This window comes from Sciurus vulgaris (assembly GCF_902686455.1).
Source record: "Sciurus vulgaris genome assembly, chromosome: 9".
NCBI classification, from domain to species: Eukaryota; Metazoa; Chordata; class Mammalia; order Rodentia; family Sciuridae; genus Sciurus; species Sciurus vulgaris.
The window spans coordinates 53973396-53994907 of record NC_136469.1 but is presented as its reverse complement, the minus strand read 5'-3'; the positions used below and the strand labels follow the sequence as shown (position 1 = coordinate 53994907).

The 21512-nt window shown below is 36.1% G+C and overlaps 1 protein-coding gene across 2 annotated transcripts in view; it reads left to right on the top strand.

The window, feature by feature from the left end:
• The window catches only part of ARHGEF38 (Rho guanine nucleotide exchange factor 38), a 167369-nt gene that overhangs the window by 97469 nt on the left and 48388 nt on the right, over nucleotides 1-21512 (top strand). The window contains exons 4-5 of one of the 2 annotated variants that reach the window (XM_079154687.1): nucleotides 5336-5483; nucleotides 11118-11135. In XM_079154687.1, the coding sequence (XP_079010813.1) occupies nucleotides 5336-5483; nucleotides 11118-11135 (166 nt within the window). Of the gene's footprint in view, nucleotides 1-5335; nucleotides 5502-11117; nucleotides 11136-21512 lie in introns of both variants that reach the window. The other variant, XM_079154688.1, reaches the window with a different exon arrangement.

The following is a 21512-nucleotide window of genomic DNA, read 5'->3' as shown; positions in this document are numbered from 1 at the left end:
TGACTATGAGAGACTTTGCCAATAGCAGTGCTAGTTTCCCCTTCTTCTCTGTGGCTGTACTTTCTCAGGCTTCCCTGAAGACTCATCTTCCAGACTTCACATTCATTACATTCATGACATTCACCAGCACTGGATCCTCAGACCCTGTTCCCTTCTTCCTCTATGGACTTTCTCATACCACATCCAATTTGTGACTTCTTTTACCCAAGATTTATAGACCATATATATCCACATAGACCACATATCCAGTTCTACAGAGGACTTTCCCATTTGAATACACAATAAGCCACTCAACCCGAGTACTTCGAAAATTAAACTCATCATCTTTCCACCTTAGCCCTTCTTATTACATCACCTCTGTCTAGTCATGTGATCCTTGAAACTAGAGGCCTGGGACATGCCTTGAGTTATCCTTCTCATCTCTCAATGCCTCTTTTCTCCATTTTTCAGTCTACTGATTTTTCTTTAATTGTTATAACTAACATATTTTAAGTATTTTCATGTGCCAGATACTGATTTAAATACATTACATATTTTAACTCCTTTAATCTTTAAATAACCATAATATTATCATTGTTCCCACTTACAGATGAGGAAATTAAGGAACAGAGAAGCAAAATAACTTTCCCAAATATCATACTGACAGGCAGTCGATGAGGCTCAGGCCCAGGAAGCAAGGTTTTAGGATCCCACAGTTGAAAGAAGATGTGAGGCTTTACAGGAATATTGGTCATCCTTTATCTGGTGGTGGCAACAGTTATCCCCTAAGCCATTCACACAGACCCTTTTTATATCCTGGTCAAACAAAGAAGGCGCACTGCCAACAGGTTACCTAAGTGGGCACATGCTCACAAGCATTCATGACCTTGAGTACCTATGTTGAATCAAAGTGTTTTTATTACCTTGACTACACACCAGCCATAACATCACCAATTCATGACCTTGACTACAAACTAAAAGCCCCAACGAGGGAGCCTAACTGTAGCCACTTGGGGCCTATCTCAACACATACATTGAATAAATAGTAAAACCAGGATTTGAACCTAGGCAATTAACTCTGGAGCTCTTTTTGTTTGTTATTTGCTCATATTTGTTGTGGTGGTGGTGATTGGTGGTGGTGGTGATAGTGGGTTTTGGCAGTGTTGGGGACCAAATCCAGGACCTAACAAATGTTAAGCACATGTTCTTCCACTGAGCTATACCCCCAGCCCAGAGAGCACTGAACTGCTCTAACTTCCTATTTTCACTCTTACTGTTTATTTTATTATTATAGAAAACTTCTTGACTGGTTTTTCTTCTCCAGTCTTATTGATTCCGCTTCCAAATTCCACTTCTCCTATGATACTGTACCATAGCTATCATTCTAAAATGCAATCTAATTACGTTAGTCTACTGCCTAAAAATCAGTGCCTGTATGTCACCTTCAGGCTCAAGTTCCAACTCCTTAGTGATACACATGCTACTGCAGGATCTGCCCACCTCCAGCCTTCTCTGAAACTTCTTCACCAGACATGGAGCCACCCAGCCATACCAGAACCCTCAAAGTTTCTGAACATGCTTTACCTCTCCATCTAGCTCCTTGTTTTTGGACTCACTCATAGCTCCTATTTCAAAGTCAGGTTGTTATAAGAATAGCTCCAAGATCCCCAAGTGTTGAATAGGTGCCCCTCTGGGTTTTCTAGCTCTATTATTATACTTTTCATACAGCATAGGAAAGGTACATGTACTCTTCTCTCTCTCTACTGGCCTGAATAACTTTCTTGAGGGAAGTGCAGATTCTTTGTGTCTGGAGTGCCACCATTGTGCTTGGTGCCAAATCATCACCCAGTAAATAACCAAATAAGGATGAACTGAAAAATTTGACTACTTCATTCCCTTTCATGTTCTTTTCCTAAGCAAAGTCTAAGACAAGGAGATCCCTTGAATATCAATGGCTATACCCTCATTTACTTACATGCAGGGGAAATGTATCTTGGAGTGGGTCACAATAATACAGAAGCCACATGGTTTGATATGGCACTTCTTAGAGATGGATAGGAGGGTCTAGAAGAAAAAAAAAGGTGGGTCAAGAAAAAAATGCATATATTTACCTCAGGAAAGGGTGCAACTTACAACTTAGGAATAGTTATACCAGGATGTAGAATATGTTCAATATTTCGGGTGGTTGTTTTTAAAGGCCATAACTAAGGACATTTAAAAGGGTGCATTTTTCTCCTCCTCCTTTGTATGGCAGCTGCCTTCTGGGAAAGTTGATGCAGAAATTCTTCAGTTGTAGAAGAAATCTTAAAAAGAAGAACACAGCAGTTGCTTGTATTTCATAGGATTCTGGTGCCTTTGTGACAGGCAGTCAGAAGTGAAATTACCTTCACTGGTTTTGGTTCAGTCCCTTCTCTGCTCCTAATCATCCCTTCAAACCCACATACATTAGACAGAGCAGTTGTCCTTCACCACTGAAGAAAGGCAGCTGAGACTCATGTTACCGTGGAAACAGAATCACTTTTTGCTGCGAGACACCTCGCTTCAACAGCACTATTATGAAGCAGAATACATTGGTAGGGCTGGGAGGAGAATCAAATATTCTGCCTGTCAGTGTTGTACTCGGCCTTTGGGCGAATAAATGACTTTCAATTAGAGTACTTAAATGTCTTTCAACTTTAGTAATTATTATTAGAACCCCAACTTGGAAAAGAGTAAAAAAAAAATGATTTTGCTCTTAAGGGGAGAGCTATAGATTCTTTTAAACAGGAACACATCTGTTAAAGAACATACAATGGAGTTGACAATTAAGGGTGTAATTGTATGTAAAATAAGTGAGTTTTTCTTTGTTTTCTGACTTTCCGATTTGATCAAAGTATGGTTTCTGAGTCTCTCTCTCTCTCTCTCTCTCTCTCTCTCTCTCTCTCTCTCTCTCTCTTTCTCTACTGTTACCTTGTTTGTAGTGAATAGAATATATTTTGCAGCTTCATCTTGTCTTAGGATATGTGTACTGGGGTCCTCTGCTCTCCAGTTTTCCCAGAGCCTGCATCCTAGTCTGTCACTCATTCCTATTGGGGGCCTGAATTTCCTCCCCAGACAATCTCCCCACTCTTATCTCTTTACCTTATGCCCAATTCTAAATTCATTTGCTGTCCTATTTTATTTTTGTCTTTTTGTTAACTACTTTATTTCTTATTGCTTGGGTTGTTGCCTTAAAGGGCAAATCTATAAGACCTACACTGGTAGAAGAATCAACTCAGAAAAATCCCACAAATGAAACAAGAACCCCCATCCCTTGAGCTCCAGAGATGCTTGTAGTCTTCTTTAAACGCCACAAAAAGCACAATGAAAACAGATAAAGATCTTCTCACACACACACACACGCACACACACACACATTATAAATGTTATCACAAAAACATCCCATATAATGAAGAGGAAAAAAATCTTATTAGCTAGATATAAATTAGAAAGGAATGTGATGCTTTAAAGTACTAGTGTTTTAATTCTAGAGATAGTAAAGCAGTCTTAAAAGACAAGTGACAATTATTAAGTAACTAGTTTGTGACAAGCATATTTCACATGCATCATCCCATTTAATTCTCAAAGTAATCTCAATAGTCCTATAAATGGAGCAGATCACAAGAATACAGATCCATCCTACAAACAGTATGAAGGAACAGAGGTTTAAACGTTTAAAAAAAAAAAAAAAAAAAAAAAAAAAAAAAAACAGAGTCATCCCCAAAGTCACCACAGGCAACGCTGAATTCTAAATCTGAACACAGCATTCTTTTTCAACCACATCACTCATACAATGTCCAGCAAAGTTCTGACAGGTGAGGAGCTAAGACCCAAGGAAGAATTAAAACAATGACCTGTAATCCTGGCTAACAAGACCTTTGGAAAATAATGTATTTGTTACTAACTCAGATTTGTTCATCCTTCATTAATATGGGTAAATAACCTCATCTCTTCATGCATGTAGGGAATGAAGTAGTTAATGTGTGCAAAATATTTTTTAGCTGCTAAAGAAACTTCTATTTCTGTAAGAAGAATGACTTTCTCCTCTTACTGTAATAGGTTCAGATAAATAGGTCCACGTCAATGTCAATCAATTTAGCCATCCCAATCAATTCAGCCTCCAAATCATCATCAATCTCAATCTCAAATTTGCAGTGTTTTGAGAGCAGATCCTGTCACATATTTCTTTTGTATCTCCCAAATCATCTCATACAGTGCTTGTTGGGTAGTGAATGCTTACCACTCATCTTTAAGTAATGAAGTGGGTAATTAAATCAAACTACTGTCCAATCTCTACTTGAACTACCATTTGTAGACCCAATTTTATGATAACATCCAAGACAATTCATTAAATGTCTGGACACAGTTAGCCCAAGTTGCTTCATGAAGATACATTTATAACTTTTGTTCATAGAATAATCCAATGGAATTTTTAAAAATATATTTCTAGTTGTCAATGGACCTTTACTTCATTTGTTTATATGTGGTGCTGAGAATCGAACCCAGGGCCTCACACATGCTAGGCACTCTACCACTAAGCCACAACCCCAGCCTCCAATTGATTTTTAAAAAGAATAATAACCTATTTTTATTATCACATATAAGGAAATGTTTTATTTCTCTAAATTCTATTACTTACCTTTCAGAGAAACCCAGGAAATGTTAATGGAACACATTTTGAAAAATCACTTACCCAGTAGCTGAAATTTCACCTCTTATACCTCTAATAAATTAATGAAACTGCTCCATTTTGAGCATTTATCATGTATGGAATATACTCTGAACTTTACATACACTGCATCCCTCAATTTTTATAATAACTATAAAATAAAATCTATTATAGCTACCATTTTATATATGAAGAAACACGTTAAAAAAGTTAACAGATTCAGAGAGTCACAAAGTCTGTAGTACAACCTGATTCAAACTCATACAAAACAACTCTGAAATGGTCTCTTCTTAACCATGTGTTCTTAACCAAAATGCTACATGCCAACCTGATGTGTAGTCACCTTTTAGAAAATCAGATATCTTTTGCTGTCTATCTCTGTAACATTCTTTATCCTTTATAAGAGGAAGGAAGTAAAAGAGAAGGAAGGAAGGAAGGAAGGAAGGAAGGAAGGAAGGAAGGAAGGAAGGAAGGAAGGGAGGGAGGGAGGGAGGGAGGGAGGGAGGGAGGGAGGGAGGGATAAAATCACTCAATGTCTAACACCCCACCTGGAGATAAGGTGGGACACATCCAACTTTTTTATACTAGTCAACACTGTTGAACAACAGAATATGAAGTGCCAGTTTGGTCTGACTTGATGTCATTTTGTTTTTGTTTTGCATTTATCAGGAGAGGTATTCTTGCAGATTAAAGAGCCGCTGGAAGATATTTATAAAATTTACTGCTATCACCATGATGAAGCACATAGTGTGTTGGAGTCCTATGAAAAGGAGGAAGAGCTGAAGCAACATTTGAGCCACTGTATCCAGTCCTTAAAGTAAGGCCTTTTCAAATGGTGATTCCCATCTACTCTTCGTTGCCTAGTAGGGGATGCTTTTAAATGGATGTAGATGAAAGTCTCACATAAATCCTGTGTTTTAGGGGGCTTGCTGGGAGCTCTGCTTTGTGTTCTCTTCATGAAAAGCTGACATGCTAGAAGTCTGGGTTGACTTTTTTTCCCCCTCTGAGAGATTGACTAAAAATAGCATGGGAGAAGATTCAGGGCTCTGTAGAGATAGGAAAATGCAATATCAAAATATAATATATGGAAGGAAAGCCCTTTCTTAAAGCTATTGCAGTGTGCCTGCTGCCTCAGAGTTCAAGGAATATGTGAAACAACATGTGTCCCCATGACCCTTGAGCATATGAGTTATTAAGGTTAGTGGAATGTGCTAAGACTCCCTGAATGGCCGTCCTCTTCCTCCAAATTCATTTTTGGGGCAGCCTGGAGATTGTGAAGATAAGTCATGCTCTCCTAAAGTTAGTTTCAGTTAGTTCCTTAAAATTTTGGTGTATGTGGGGGTACTACATAATATTTTTTTTTCCTAGAAGAAATAATCTGAAAAATACTAGCAAGTATGAATCAGTATTTTTAAAAAGTCTCAACTATGTCACCATCAATTAATAAGTACAGTTTGCATTTTCTTCTGATCTTTTTATATGCATAAATATGGGCCTATGTTTGAGCTGATCCTTTCAGAAGTAATTGGCATCTGCCTATTCATAGTTTCTACCATACGAAACTTAAAACTAAAATCATTCTCTTAGTCCGCAGTCTTACCCAGAGTTCTCTTATGATTTTTCATTTTCAAGGATTACCCATTGTTGGTTGGCCATGATTTGACTAGGGATTAACCAAGCAGAGAGAGCTGTGTTTACAAGCCATTGTATACCAGTCTGATTCCAGCCCACCTCCCTTGCACATTCTGTTGTGTGGGTTGGGAAGAGGAAGAGGGGTCCTAAGGTGGTACAGGAAGTTTGCAGCAGCATTACTGTGAAATGATACTATTCTGGAGGAAGTCTCTCCAAGATAAGAATGAATCTGAAAGTGGTTTTAAGTTGGGCCCAGTGATAATAAATAAAGAAACAAACAAAAAAAAAAAAAAAAAAAAAAAAAGCAATTTCAACTTTATTGCCCCCTACTGGCCAGTAAGAAATTGCAGTTCTTTATTCTCTGCCCTTCTGTCTCCTTTCACACCCCCCACCTCTTGGACCATGAAAAATAATATATAGAAGTCACTAAATTGTGAAAATTTACTTGGTGCTTGTGCTGTGGCAAAGATATAGGTCTGACCATCAAGAAAACAAATAAGACATTGTGGTCTACCCACAATATAATCAGACAACTCTTAAATATAATGTGATAAGTAATTCTCACTATTTTCAGTTTAGTTCAGTGTTAGCATACAAATCCATAGAAACATTAAAGTTTGAAATTGCATTCACTTTTATACACTTATATATACAGATCAAAGTCTGCTAAAGTTACAGGTATGCTTTTCGTCAGGAAAAATGATGATGTTCTGGATATGAATGAACCCCTTCCTTGCCTTAAACAAATGGAAAGATCTGATCCAGTAAATGTCTATCTTGAGCGGTTTTCCTTCTTCAGTTTCTAGAATTAGAAGAGACAAATCTCTTAGCAAATGAAACGCCAGTTCCTTGAACTATCATCCTAAATCCAATCCTAGAGTTGGAGATCCTCATCTGGAGAAGATGTGGCTAATACACTTTAGCCATGTGCTCCTGACTGCTCACAGGAGGTAGGACTGTCTATAGGAGGATGAACATTAGTTTATTGTTCATTGACTCCTAAGAGAAAGAAACACTCCCTGCTCAGGTATCCGCAGGCCACATATCAGCTCAGTGTCATGCCCCTAAGAAGCAGTTCAAGGCAGAGGTAATTTTGAAAACTCCTATGTCAATTACTGAAATTTACTTTCAGACCCAATGACTTATTTGGTCTTTTTCTGAAATCTTGGAGTTACTGTCCATTTCTAGCTTCATGCCCCAAATTTTGTGTATTCAGAACCATTCTTGTTCGAAGGAATAATTTCAGCCTCTGGAAGGTGTTAAGGTTTAGAAAGCACAAAATCCAAAGGAAGCAATATTGGCAGAACTATTTCTTAAAGGAAAGAAAATCAAAATAAAATAGCTTAAGTTAGAGCTATTTTCCAAAAAGTTGCCTTTCCATGAAAATAAAGTTAATGATGAATTGTGCTGGTCTGCCTGAAGGCTGAGGGCAGTAGAATTATTGACATTACTATAATACTGACCTCAATTGAGCTAAGCCTTAAATTCTGAGAAACAGGTTTTCAAACAGGTTTATAGGCCAAAGAGAGTCTGGAACACCCCGAGGGCTTGGTTTCCCTTGCCAAGTAATCATTCAAAGCTATTACTGTCACTCTGCCTTTTCCTAGTGGCTAAATAACAGAACCCAAGTGCAGTTGCCATTTCTAATGAATATTAGGTTCAGCTTCTATTTTCTACCATGCAAAGGAATATTTGGAACAACTTGGTTTGAAGCAATATCCACGAGAGAGGTGGCTTCATGCTTCAGAAGCTAAAGTGGATTTTAAAGCAACTTAGGTTGCATTTTAACCAAAATTAAAATATATTTATTGAGGGCCTAATAAATATTTAATAGGAGCACTAGATAATGTTGAAAATATTTTATTTTTAAATACATAAGGATAGTTCTTGCCTCCCAGGAACACAAACTCTAGTTGGGGAGATAAACAAAACCATCTGGGAAGTTTAATAACAATGCAAGAGTTAGTTTAAGTAACGCACCAGAAGCTCTCATGGGGGTGCAGTTCATGACTAATTTCCAAACGGATGGCAGAGATATAGTCTGCTGCTGTAACAGATTCAAGCTTATAATCTTTGGTTATTCTTTGAAGTCCATTGTCATTCAAAAGGGAAAATAATATTTGTATCCAGGAAATAATTTTGAATCTCTTTGAAATGTTAGGGTATCATTTCTCCAGATCTGAGTTTCCCTGCACTGGAATCTATGTTAAAAGTGCAGTTTCAGGCTGGGGAGATAGCTCAGCTGGTAGAGTGCTTGCCCAGTACCGCAAAAAAAAAAGCGCAGTTTCTATGTTTTCTACCACACCGAACAAATAGGATCGCTGGTGGCCCATCCATAATCTGCACCTTTACCAAGCACCCTTAGGTAGTTTTGGGTACACACTCAAGAGCTACTTTAAAAAGATAAGTCAGGTCCACAGTGTTCACTGGCGGCTTTTCTGAACTTCATGTGCTATTTGCATCTCTATAGATGCAAACTAAGCAAACACTTTGGAATTTGGAGACCTTTAGAAAGACTTTAAAACTCTCCAGAAGTACAGTTCACATCTGGATCTGCAGCCTACAAATCAGAAATTTGCAAGTTTTTATTTACTCAACAAAAAGTGTTCACAGAGTGACATTGATGACCCCTAAGATTGGGCAACATGGGTTAATGTAGTCTGTAAAGGTCTGGAAGTTGCTTGCTAAAGATCTGATTAGGCTCTTTGAGATTATGTAAGGTTTTTGATTTGTATAAGGAAAATGAAAATAGATTAACTATAAATGCAAGCAGAGCTATAATTAGAATAGCCTGTCTGCTGCTTTCTTTTTCTGTTTTTCCAGTTATGAATACCACTGATGCCCCTTTTGCATTTCAGAGGCCCCACAGATCTGTTTATTTTGTAATAGAATAAGAAAGGACTTCTAAAAGTTTTTTTGGTAGATGGGAGACACATTTCTAGTTCATGCCTTGTTATAAATTCATCTGTATTTTTATTTTCGTTGACCAAGGAAGAAGTGACTAACTTTTTAGTAATCTGGATGCTTTGTTCACATTACTCCTGGAGCTTCTCCATTCAGAGAAGCAGCTAAAAGCTCATGCGATGCAAAATCTGAAGGGATGTATTTCAATTTATTCATCACATTGTATACTTTTGGAATGTTCCAAGTAAATATATATATATATATTTACTATATATATATATATATATATATTTACTATATATATATATAAATATATATATATTTTATATATATATAAAATTTATATATATATTTACTATTAATATATATAATTTTATATATATATATATACACACACACACAAGCACTTTTGAAAATTCTTTCAGTTCCTTGTTATATGGCATCATGTTTGAAACAAGACTAAAATCCTTAAGGAATAGTCACAAAGAAACTTTCTCAAGTTCAATTATACCAAGCCTATGAGGGAGAAGGTGCAGGGGTAGGGCTGGGATTAACTTCTATAGATTTTAACCTCAAGAGAGAGAGTTTAAAATGATGAGCAAGTACAAAGGAGGTGTTATAATGCTATGGCCCTGCCCTATAGGCTGTGGGTTCTCCTACTGGAAAACTTTACAGGTTCCTTTTTATTAAATGTTATACTACATTTAAAACAATTTTTAATTTGTTTTAAAGTATTTAGATTATTTTGTTGAAATAGATGAAAATATTGAAAACTAGAGGCTATGATGATCAAGATATGAACACAGGTTATTATTTAACTTCTTGATAGCCAGATGTTTTTAGAAAAAAATTCCTGTCTCCTTTATTCCTTAGATTTAACCTGAATAATTCCCACCTTCTTATCGCTAACTAATCAATTTGACAAATCTTTTGAGCTTTTACCAAATACCAGTCACTTTTTAGGTATTGGGGTCACAACAGTGAACAAATCAAGCATAAATTTGCATACAGGTTTGCGGGTACAGATAATAAATAAGAGAGCTACATAAATGAAAAAGTAACAACTATTATAGAGAAAAATAAAGCAAGGAATGGTGCTAAGGAGCACAGTCTGAGGCAGGGTGCACTTTTAAAAAGATTGGTGGAAAAAGGCTTCATTGAGAAGGGACAATTGAGCAAAAACCTGAAAGAGATAAAAGAGTAAGCCATATAAATAACCAGAGGGAGACCAACCCAGACAGAAGGAACAAGGTGCAGACCTGGAGGCATGAGTGGGCCTGTCAGGCTTTGGAAGAAGCAAGGAGCCTGTGTGGTTGCCAGAGACTAGGGAAAGAGGTGAATACTAGACAGGAATAGAGAAGAGATGGAAGGAGAGGCAGATTGTGCACTGCTTTTCCCTGGGAGGGCTTCGGTTTTAACTGAGCAAAATGGAAACTGTAGAAGCTAGCTTAATGAGGGCTTTTTGAGAATTACTCATTAAATAAGTGACCTATTCAGAATCTGCATAAAACTAGATACACAGAGACAGTAAAGATCACTTGATAGTAATCTGCAAGTCAGTTACACATTTCCTTAGTAATCTTGCAGTCCTGGGTTCTCCCACCATTTTAATAGATGATTCTTTCATAATGTAAACAAAGGTTTACATTTAAATCCATTTTTGATTTATCAAAATTTACTGTGATCTGAATCAACAATTTTAAATTTTATATAAAGTGTGAAGCAATATGGTAAATTTAATAAAATAAAACTTGAGAGAAATAATTACAAAACAAGGAGATTAATTTCAGAGGTCATTCATGATAATTACATAGTACTTTATTTTACGTAATAAAATTTTAAGAGTTTTGTAATTTTTCAATTATACCTCAAATATATGGATTTACATGAATCTACTTTTCTCTCTTTTTTACAGGAAAATATATGTGCAAGAGTAAGTACCTTTTTTTATCAACATTTTGTAATTATACATATTTATGGAGTATAGTTTAATGTCTTGGTACATGTATAGATTGTGCATACATGTATACAGGGCAGTTAGAGTCAATGGTTATACTAAGAACATTTTTTAAAATAACAGAAATCAAATGTAAAAGTCATGGGGGAAAAGCTACTGAATATTCCTGTCCAAATCAGGATTTTAGTTTTTATAATTAAGTGTATTATTAAGTTTATTATTTTAATAAATAAGTCAAGATTGCAAAGGCATTTACTTAGACATTTTTGGTGCATTTAATTTAAACATTACTTTATTTCCAATTTGTCTAAGATAATCTTACATATTAAATTATCACATATATTTTACTAACCTTTTTAGAAGAATCCTAACATGTAATTTAAATAAGTTTGTTGGTGCCAGGAACTCTTGGGCAATACTAATTGTACATGTCTTTAAGAGTACTGTTGTGTCTAGAAACAATTCTTCCTAAGAACGTTAGTCTTAAAAAAATATATCTTAGATTTGGGGCTGGGGTTGGGTCTGGGGCTCAGTGGCAGAGCACTTGCCTCCACAGGTGAGGCACTGGCTTTGATCCTCAGTACCACATAAAAATAAATAAATAATAAAAGGTATTGTGTCCATCTACAACTAAAAATATTTTTTTAAATCTCAGTAAATCTTGAACATGTGGAAATTTCTTCCAAAATGCAGGTAGCTATATACTTAAAAATAAATAAATAAGCAGATGTTATAACCAAAAAAAAAAACTTAGATTAATGCCATAATGTTTTTGAAGGATTCAAATACTAATATACATGAAAAACTTCCTATGTATCATAGTAAAATACTAAGTTTCTTTTATTTTGGACTCTTGTATGATTTATGGAGAAAAAAGCATATATTCATGGCATAGAAATGAAATATTACAATGAAATAGTTGGCTAATAGGACAACATAGAAGTTATTTTATAAAAACAATGTATTATGCATTCTGGAAGATGTATTCTTTTCTAGAAGAAATACATGTTTAAGACTGAAATAATGATACTGATATAAATATCAACTCAAATTTACCAGGACTTTAAAAGTACCTTTTGGGTCAGCATAGTCATGGACTCCCTAAGGTCCTGGGTTATTCATCTGGTTTGCTTGTGAGTGTATGAATATGTGTGTGCATGGGTGTATATGTGTGCGAGAGAGAGACAGAGAATATTAAACTCCTGAGTGTTACATCAAATACAAAATTCACAAAATGGAAATTATGTCAATTTAAATTATAAATATCTTTCATTCAAAGTAGGGTACAAAGCAACCCTGAGGAAAGTCAGAATTCCAGAACTGAAATGGAGGAATCAGGACCTTAGGCCAAGGTATTGGTCTACCTCAACTGGTCAGGAAGCTGATCTTTTCAGGTGTCAAATAGGCACCCAATTTATAATTCTTTTCTTTTATAAAAAAAAAAAAAAAATATGTTTAGGACAATCAGAAGTTTGTTTTATGTTTCCAATTTTGAGATTATCTGAATTTGCATATGGGCAAGAGTCCTTTGTCCTTTCACATAATCAGAATGCTCCAGGGTTTCCCTCAATGATAAATGATGGGGGTTGAGGCAGGGGAACTGCCTCATTATAAAGCCTGTGTCCTTGCATTGTGCCAAAGACTGGAGCTTCACATAGCTGGATATTAGAGAAGAATTTCATGTGTCCAAAATTCAGTTTAGGTTTCTTCTCCTAAAGTTTAAATCTTTATAACCAAAAGAAAAAATAAAGAAGAGAGAGAGAAAAACGGAGATTCAGAGCAGGAAAGCAAAATATCCTTCCTGGTGCAGTTAGCAGGCCCAGGCTCCCACATGGAGAATACATAAAACAGTGCATTGTTATTGAAAACCTTGCTTAAAAAACTGCCATGGCTTTTGCAGCAATCCTGCTGTGTAGGAGTTAGCCCTGTTGTTTATGCGCCTCCAGCCCATTCTATACATCTTTAGAGAAGAGCAATCCCAGCGTGTGGCTGGCTGGAAATCAAAGTCAAGTTGGCCTCAAGTTATTTCCTCCTGTTCTCCTCACTAGGGTCATGAAGCACACATGCTGCTACAGGAAAGGGTAAAAAGCAATGTCAAGTGCTGTGTAATTGTTGGGCTCCTTTGTGGCAAAGGCCAGGTGTGTTGCAGCCAAGAGTTCACTGAAGGGATGTGGGCTTTTTAATGGCATCCAAAAAACACCTTATATATGGCAAGAGAAAATTGTCTGTGTTTTCCTACAACCTGCATTTCAAAAGGATAATTATGTTTCTAAAATGTTTACTTTGAATTATAATCTTACATAAGCATCAAAGACATTATTAAACTGACAAGAATCGTAGAATCCTCCATCAAAGAAAGCATCTGATCCAGGTCCCCCATTCTAAAACAAGAAAGAAAATAGAAATGCAGCACTTTTTTATTTCCATGTTTTTGCTCTTTTCTATATGTTTCTTGTCTGCCCCTTTCTATGTTTGTTCCCATCTTTGGATCTCACAGTTCCTATCAATCTCAAAATGATATAGCTTATTTTCTCTTTTCATTTTTAAAATTATTGAAGCGATGCTGTAAAATAAATGAAATACAAATAAGCACAGTGAAGATAAGGGGCAGTCATGTTCCAGAGATAATCGTTGTAACACTGCGATGTCTCTTGTTCACTGCAGCTTTTCTTCTTTTTTAATATATATTTTCTAGTTGTAGGTGGACACAGAACCTTTTATTTTATATTTATGTGTTGCGAGAATTGAACCCAGTGTCTCACGCGTTCAAGGAGAGAGCTCCACCACTGAACCAAAACCCCAGTCCCCAGCTTTTCTTTTACACACACACACACACACACACACACACACACACACACACAGTAAAATAGGACCATTATTTCCTGCATGTCAGCTTACTACTTTATCCATCGATTCATAATGGGCATCTCTCCAGGTCAGTAAATGCAAATTAACATTGTTTTATACCTGTATAATATTCTCTGATATATATATATATATAATATACACTAATATATTTATGTATATATACTAAATCATGTGTATATATATATGTATATATATACATATAATATAAATATGGTATAACATAATTTAGTTTACCAAACCTTTACCGATAGTCGAATTATGTTTGTCATATAAACATTGATGTTATATGTTCATTCTTATGCATGATGTTTTTACAATAGTCTGATTATTTTTTTAGAATGCATTTTTTGTGTGTGTGTGTGGAGATTGAACACAGGAGTGTTTCACCACTGACCTACATTCCCAGTCCTTTTTAGTTTTCATTTTGAGACAGCATCTTGCTAAATTGCTGAAGCTGCCATCGAACTTGCGATCCTCCTGCCCCAGCCTCCCAAGTCACTGGGATTGCCAGCATGTACCACCGTGCCCAGTTTAGGATGCATTTTTGAAAATGGAATTGCTAGATCAAAGGACTTTTGATGACTTGTCAGAAAATTTTGAAAAGTTATTTATGAGCTAATTTACATTCCCATTATTCATATGAGTCATTCATTTATCCATTACTAGCCAACACTAGATATAATTCATATTTGTATCTTGATCCTGTGACAATGTAACAGGCTAAAAATGGTTATCTGTTGTTTTAATTTGCATTACTAACCATCTTGAACTTTTCATGTGTGTTTAGTCATTTGTATTTCATTGCTAATAATCTTTTAAAATGGTTGAACACCTTTTTTGAGAAGTTCTTTTCTAAGATTTCTAATGTCTCCTTGATTAGCAAGTATATTAACCCTTTATCAGTCTTACTATAAATATTTTTCCATCTTATTATTTGACTTTTAACATGGTTTTTGGCTGTTTCTGGTTTTGTTTTTATCTGTACAGTTTTATAGAGCTAAATTTTAAAACAGATTTCTTAATTGCTTTTTTTCTACTGTGGTTTCTGGATTTTATGTCTTGCTTAGTAATTCCAAGTTTTTAAAGTAGAATCTCATGTTTTCCTCAAGTTCTTGTATGGTTTCTTTTTTATTGCTTTTTCCTTTTCTTCTTTATTTCTGGTGCTGGGGATTGAACCTAGGGCCTTCTGCATGTTAAGCATTCACTCTATATCTGAGCTACCCTGAGCCCCCTATGGTTTCATTTTCAACAGTTGTATATTTGATCTACCTGGCAATCACTTTGGTGAAAAGAATCTGTTTTTTTTTTTTTTGTTTTTTTTTTGTATATGGCTAGCTACTTATCACAGCACTTGATACTGAATAATATATTTTTAATTGAATAGAAATGTCAGTTACCATATACGCAATGTCCATATGTATTTACAAATATTCCTTGATTTTCTAGTTTTTGCTACTCATTTGTCCATATGTGTACCAACATCAAATTGCTTTCATTTTTGTATTTTTTAAAATTTATTTTTATTGTACACAAATGGGGTACATCTTGTTTCTCTGGTTGTGCATGAAGTAAAGGCATACCATTTGTGCAATCATATATTCACATAGGGTAATAGTGTATGATTCATTCTGTTATTTTTTCCTTCCCCCCACCCTCTCAACCCTCTTTTCTCTCTACACAGTCCCTCCTTCCTCCATTCTTGCCCCACTCCCACCCCCCACTATGTGTCATCATCGCTTATCAGCGAGATCATTCAACCTTTGGTTTTTTTGAGACTGACTTACCTCACTTAGCATGATATTCTCCAATTTCATCCATTTGCCTGCAAATGCCATAATTTTATTTTTCTTTATGGCTGAATAATATTCCATTGTATATATGTACCACAGTTTCTTTATCCATTCATCAATTGAGGGGCATCTAGGTTGGTTCCACAATCTGGCTATTGTGAATTGAGCACCTATGAACATTGAAGTGGCTGTATTTCTGTAGTATGTTGATTTCAAGTCCTTTGGGTATAGACCAAGGAGTGGGATAGCTGGGTCACATGGTGATTCCATTCCAAGTTTTCTAAGGAATCTCCACACTGCTTTCCAGAGTGGCTGCACTAATTTGCAGCCCCACCAGCAATGTATGAGTGTATCTTTTTCCCCACATCCTCACCAACACCTACTATTGCTTGTATTCTTCATAATTGCCATTCTAATTTGGGTGAAATGGAATCTTAGGGTAGTTTTGATTTGCATTTCTCTTATTACTAAAGAAGGTGAACATTTTTTCATATGTCTGTTGATTGCTTGTAGATCTTCTTCTGTGAAGTATCTGTTCATTTCCTTAGCCCATTTGTTGACTGGATTATTTGTATTCTTCCTGTAGAGTTTTTTGAGTTCTTTATAGATTCTGGAAATTAGTGCTCTATCTGAAGTATGAGTGGCAATGATTTTCTCCCACTCTGTAGGCTCTCTCTTCACATTGATGATAATTTCCTTTGCTGAGAGAAAGCTTTTTAGTTTGAATCTATTCAAGTTATTGATTCTTGCTTTTATTTCTTGTGCTATAGGATTCCTGTTAAGGAAGCCTGATCCTAAGCTGACACGTTGAAGAATTGGACCTACTTTTTCTTCTATAAGATGCAGGGTCTCTGGTCTGATTTCAAGGTCCTTGATCCATTGTGAGTTGATTTTTGTGCAGGGTGAGAGATAGGGGTTTAGTTTCATTCTGTTGCATGTGGATTTCCAGTTTTCCCAGCACCATTTGTTGAAGAGGCTATCTTTTCTCCATTGCATATTTTTGGGCCCTTTGTCTAGTATGAGAAAATTGTATTTATTTGGGTTTGTATCTATGTCCTCTATTCTGTACCATTGATCTACCTGTCTACTTTGGTACCATTACCATGCCCTTTTTGTTACTATTACTTTGTAGTATAGTTGAAGTTCTGGTATTGAGATACCCCCTGTTTCATTCTTCCTGCTAAGGATTGCTTTAGCTATTCTGGGTTTCTTATTCTTCTAGATGAATTTCATGATTGTTTGCTCTATTTCTGTGAGGTACATCATTGGGATTTTAATTGGAATTGCATTGAATCTGTATAGCACTTTTGGTAGTATGGCCATTTTGACAATATTAATTCTGCTTATCCAAGAACATGGGAGATCTTTCCGTCTTCTAAGGTCTTCCTTAATTTCTTTCTTTAGTGTTCTGTAGTTTTCATTGTAGAGATCTTTCACCTCTTCTGTTAGATTGATTCCTAAGTATTTTATTTTTTTGAGGTTTTTGTGAATGGGGTAATTTTCCTAACTTCTCTTTCCAAAGATTCATCACTTAAGTATAAAAATGCATTAGATTTATGAGCATTGAGTTTATATCCTGCTACTTTACTGAATTCACTTATGAGTTCTAAAAGTATTCTGGTGGAATTTCCTGGTTCCTCTAAATATATAATCATGTCATCAGTAAATAGGGATAGTTTGAGTTCTTCTTTTCCTATTCGTATCCATTTAATTTCTTTGGTCTGTCTAATTGTTCTGGCTAGAGTTTCAAGGACAATGTTGAATAGAAGAGGTGAAAGAAGGCATCCCTGCCTTGTTCCAGTTTTTAGGGGGAATGCTTTCAGTTTTTCACCAATTAGAATGATATTGGCCATGGGCTTAGCATAGATGGCTTTTACAATGTTAAGAAATGTTCCTACTATCTCTATTTTTTCCAGTGTTTTGAGCATGAAGGGATACTGTATTTTATCAAATGCTTTTTCTGCATCTATCAAAATAATCATGTGATTCTTGACTTTAAGTCTGTTGATATGGTGAATTACATTTATTGATTTCTGGATGTTGAAACAACCTTGCATCCCTGGGATAAAACCCACTTGATCGTGGTACACTATCTTTTTAGTATATTTTTGTATGCGATTTGTTACGATTTTGTTGAGAATTTTTGCATCAATGTTAATTAAGGATATTGGTCTGAAATTTTCCTTGTGTGTCTCTGTCTGTTTTAGGTATCAGGGTGATATTGACTTCATAGAATTAGTTTGGGAGGGTTCCCTCCTCTTCTATTTCATGGAATACTTTGAGAAGTATTGGAATGAGCTCTTCTTTAAAGGTTTTGTAGAACTTGGCTGACAACCCATCTGTTCCTGGTCTTTTCTTTGCTGGTAGGCTTTTGATGACCTCTTGTATTTCATTGCTTGAAATTGATCTATTTAAATTATGTATTCCCTCCTGGTTCAGTTTAGGTATTTCATCTGTCTCTAGAAACCTGTTGATGTCTTCGAGATTTTCTATTTTGTTGGAGTAGAGATTTTCAAAATAGCTTCTAATTATGTTTTGTATTTCCCTTGTTTTTGTTGTGATATTTCCTTGCTCATTCCGAATTTTAGTAATTTGAGTTTTCTCTCGTCTTCTCTTTGTTAGTGTGGCTAAGGGTTTATCAATTTTGTTTATTTTTTCAAAGAACCAACTATTTATTTTGTCGATTTTGTTGATTGTTTCTTTTGTTTCAATTTCATTGACTTCAGCTCTGATTTTAACTATTTCCTATCTTCTACTACTTTTGGTGTTGCTCTGTTCTTCTTTTTCTAGGGCTTTGAGCTGTAGTGTTAGGTCATTTATTTGTTGATTTTTTCTTCTTTTATTGAATACGCTCCATGAAATAAATTTTCCTCTAAGTACTGCTTTCATAATGTCCCAGAGATTTTGATATGTTGTTTCCTTGTTCTCATTTACCTCTAAGAATTTTTTTTTATTTCCCTCCTGATGTCTTCTGTTACCCATTCATCATACAATAGTGTATTATTTAATCTCCAGGTGTTGGAGTAGTTTCTGTTTTTTATTCTGTCATTTATTTCTAATTTCAATCCATTATGATCTGATAGAATACAAGGTAGTATCTCTATTTTCTTGTATTTGCTAACATTAGCTTTGTGGCATAAAATATGGTCTATTTTAGAGAAGGATCCGTGTGATGCTGAGAAGAAAGTGTATTCACTCTTTGTTGGATGGTATATTCTATATGTGTCCTTTAAATCTAAATTATTGACTATGTTATTGAGATCTATGGTTTCTTTGTTCAGTTTTGTTTGGAGGATCTGTCCAGTGGTGAGAGAGGTATGTTAAAATCACCTAGTATTATTGTGTTGTGGTCTATTTGATTTCTGGAATTGAGAAGGATTTGTTTGACATACATGGATGTGTCATTGTTTGGGGCATAGATATTTATGGTTATTATGTCTTGCTGATTTATGCTTATCTCAAACAGTATGAAATGTCCTTCTGTATCCCTTCTGACTACCTTTGGCTTGAAGTCTGCATTATCTGATATGAGTATGGATACTCTGGCTTTTTTGCTGTGTCCGTGTGCGTGGTATGTTTTTCCCATCCTTTCACCTTTAGTCTATGGGTTTCTCTTTCTATAAGATGAGTCTCCTGCAGGCAGCATATTGTTGGATCTTTCTTTTTAATCCAATCTGCCAGTCTATGTCTTTTGATTGATGAGTTCAGGCCATTAACATTCAGGATTATTATTGAGATATGATTTGTATTCCCGGTCATTTGGCTCATTTTTTTTTTTTTTTTTTTTTTACACGACTACTTGGTTTCTTCTTTATTTGGCTATTCCTTTAGGATAGTTCCTCCCTTCGCTGATTTGCATCATTGTTTTTCATCTCTTCCTCATGGAATATTTTGCTGAGAATGTTCTGTAATGCCGGTTTTCTTTTTGTAAATTCTTTTAGCTTTTGTTTATCATGGAAGGATTTTATTTCGTTGTCAAATCTGAAGGTAAGTTTTGCTGGGTATAAGATTCTTGGTTGGCATTCATTTTCTTTCAGGGCTTGAAAAATGTTGTTCCAGGCCCTTCTAGCTTTTAGGGTCTGGATTGAAAAATCTGCTGATATCTGTATTGGTTTCCCACTGAATGTAATTTGGTTTGTTTCTCTCGCAGGCTTTAAAATTCTGCCTTTATTTTGTATGTTAGGTATTTTCATTATAATGTGCCTTGGTGTGGGTCTATTGTAATTTTGTATATTTGGAGTCCTATAAGCCTCATGTACTTGATTTTCCATTTCATTCTTCAGGTATGGGAAATTTTCTGATATTATTTCATTGAATAGATTGTTTATTCCTTTGGTTTGTTTCTCTGTGCCTTCCTAAACCCCAATAATTCTTAAATTTGGCCTTTTTATGTTATCCCATAATTCTTGTAGATTCTGTTCATGATTTCTTACCATCTTCTCTGTTTGGTCAACTTTATTTTCAAGATTAAATATTTTGTCTTCAATATCTGAGGTCCTGTCTTCCAGGTGTTCTATCCTATTGGTTATGCTTTCTATGGAGTTTTTAATTTGGTTTATTGTTTCCTTCATTTCAAGGATTTCTGTCTTTTTTTTTTAATATCTCTAACTCTTTATTGAAATGATCTTTTGCTTCCCGCATTTGCTCTTTTAACTGTTGATTGGTGTGATCATTCAAAGTCTGCATTTGTTCTTTCATCTCATTGTTTGCTTCTCTGATCATTTTAATTATGTATATTCTGAACTCCCTTTCTGACATTTCTTCTGCCATGTCATTGGATTTTATTGACGTGTCATCTAGTTTTGTTTGGAACATTTTATTCCCTTGTTTTCTCATATTGGTCAGGTATCAGTGGAACGCTGAGATTTTGCAGATTTTCTCTATTGACTTATAGTGTCCCTGTAGAATTCCAATGTATCACCTCCTAGCCTTCAGTAGCCTGAAGTCTTGGAGGAACTTGATAATGCAGTGCTCCACAAGGAAGCTGCCCCTCTAGGAGTGGTGGCGTTCAGGCAGGTGGGGTATATTCCCTGCTGGTGGGCAGAAGTACCTCTACTTGTTGACCGATGGTCATCCAAAGGAGAGCAAGACTGTGGTCTGAGGCATAGCTAGTCTGGGCTTGTGAATCTGGTTCTACTGCCCCGGTGGGAAAGCCTTGCCTGGGAGGGAAGACTCACCAGTGGGGACATCTCACTGGTCAGCTTCCCTCTTAGAAGTTCCCCTCGATCCAGAACTACCACCTGGGCTGGGCAGCCCTCCTCTGCAATGTTCCCAGGGGGCTGGACCTACCTCCTGGGCAAGGGAGCCTCACCCTGCGCCAAAATGTCTCTCTGGTTGGCCCTCCTCCAAGAAGCTGCCCACGGTCCTGGAACCCTTGCTTCGTGTCCAAGCATCTCGCTGGGTGGCCCTATTCTACAATGCTCTTGGTTGTCTGAGTTCACCGCTCCAGCATGGGGATCTTGTTGGGCAACTCTACTTCACAAAGTTCCCTGCGTTCTGGGACTACCACCCTGTCCGTGGCGCCTCCCCAATGGGAGAGACTCACTCGTTGGTTCTGAGTCTCTAAATACCTCATCTTCTTGAATCCTGAGTCCTGGAGCGACATGAAATGCAGTCATCCTCTAGTCCACCATCTTGAAAAACACTCATTTTTGTATTTTAATAATAGGTATGACTAGTGTCAACTTAGCACTTT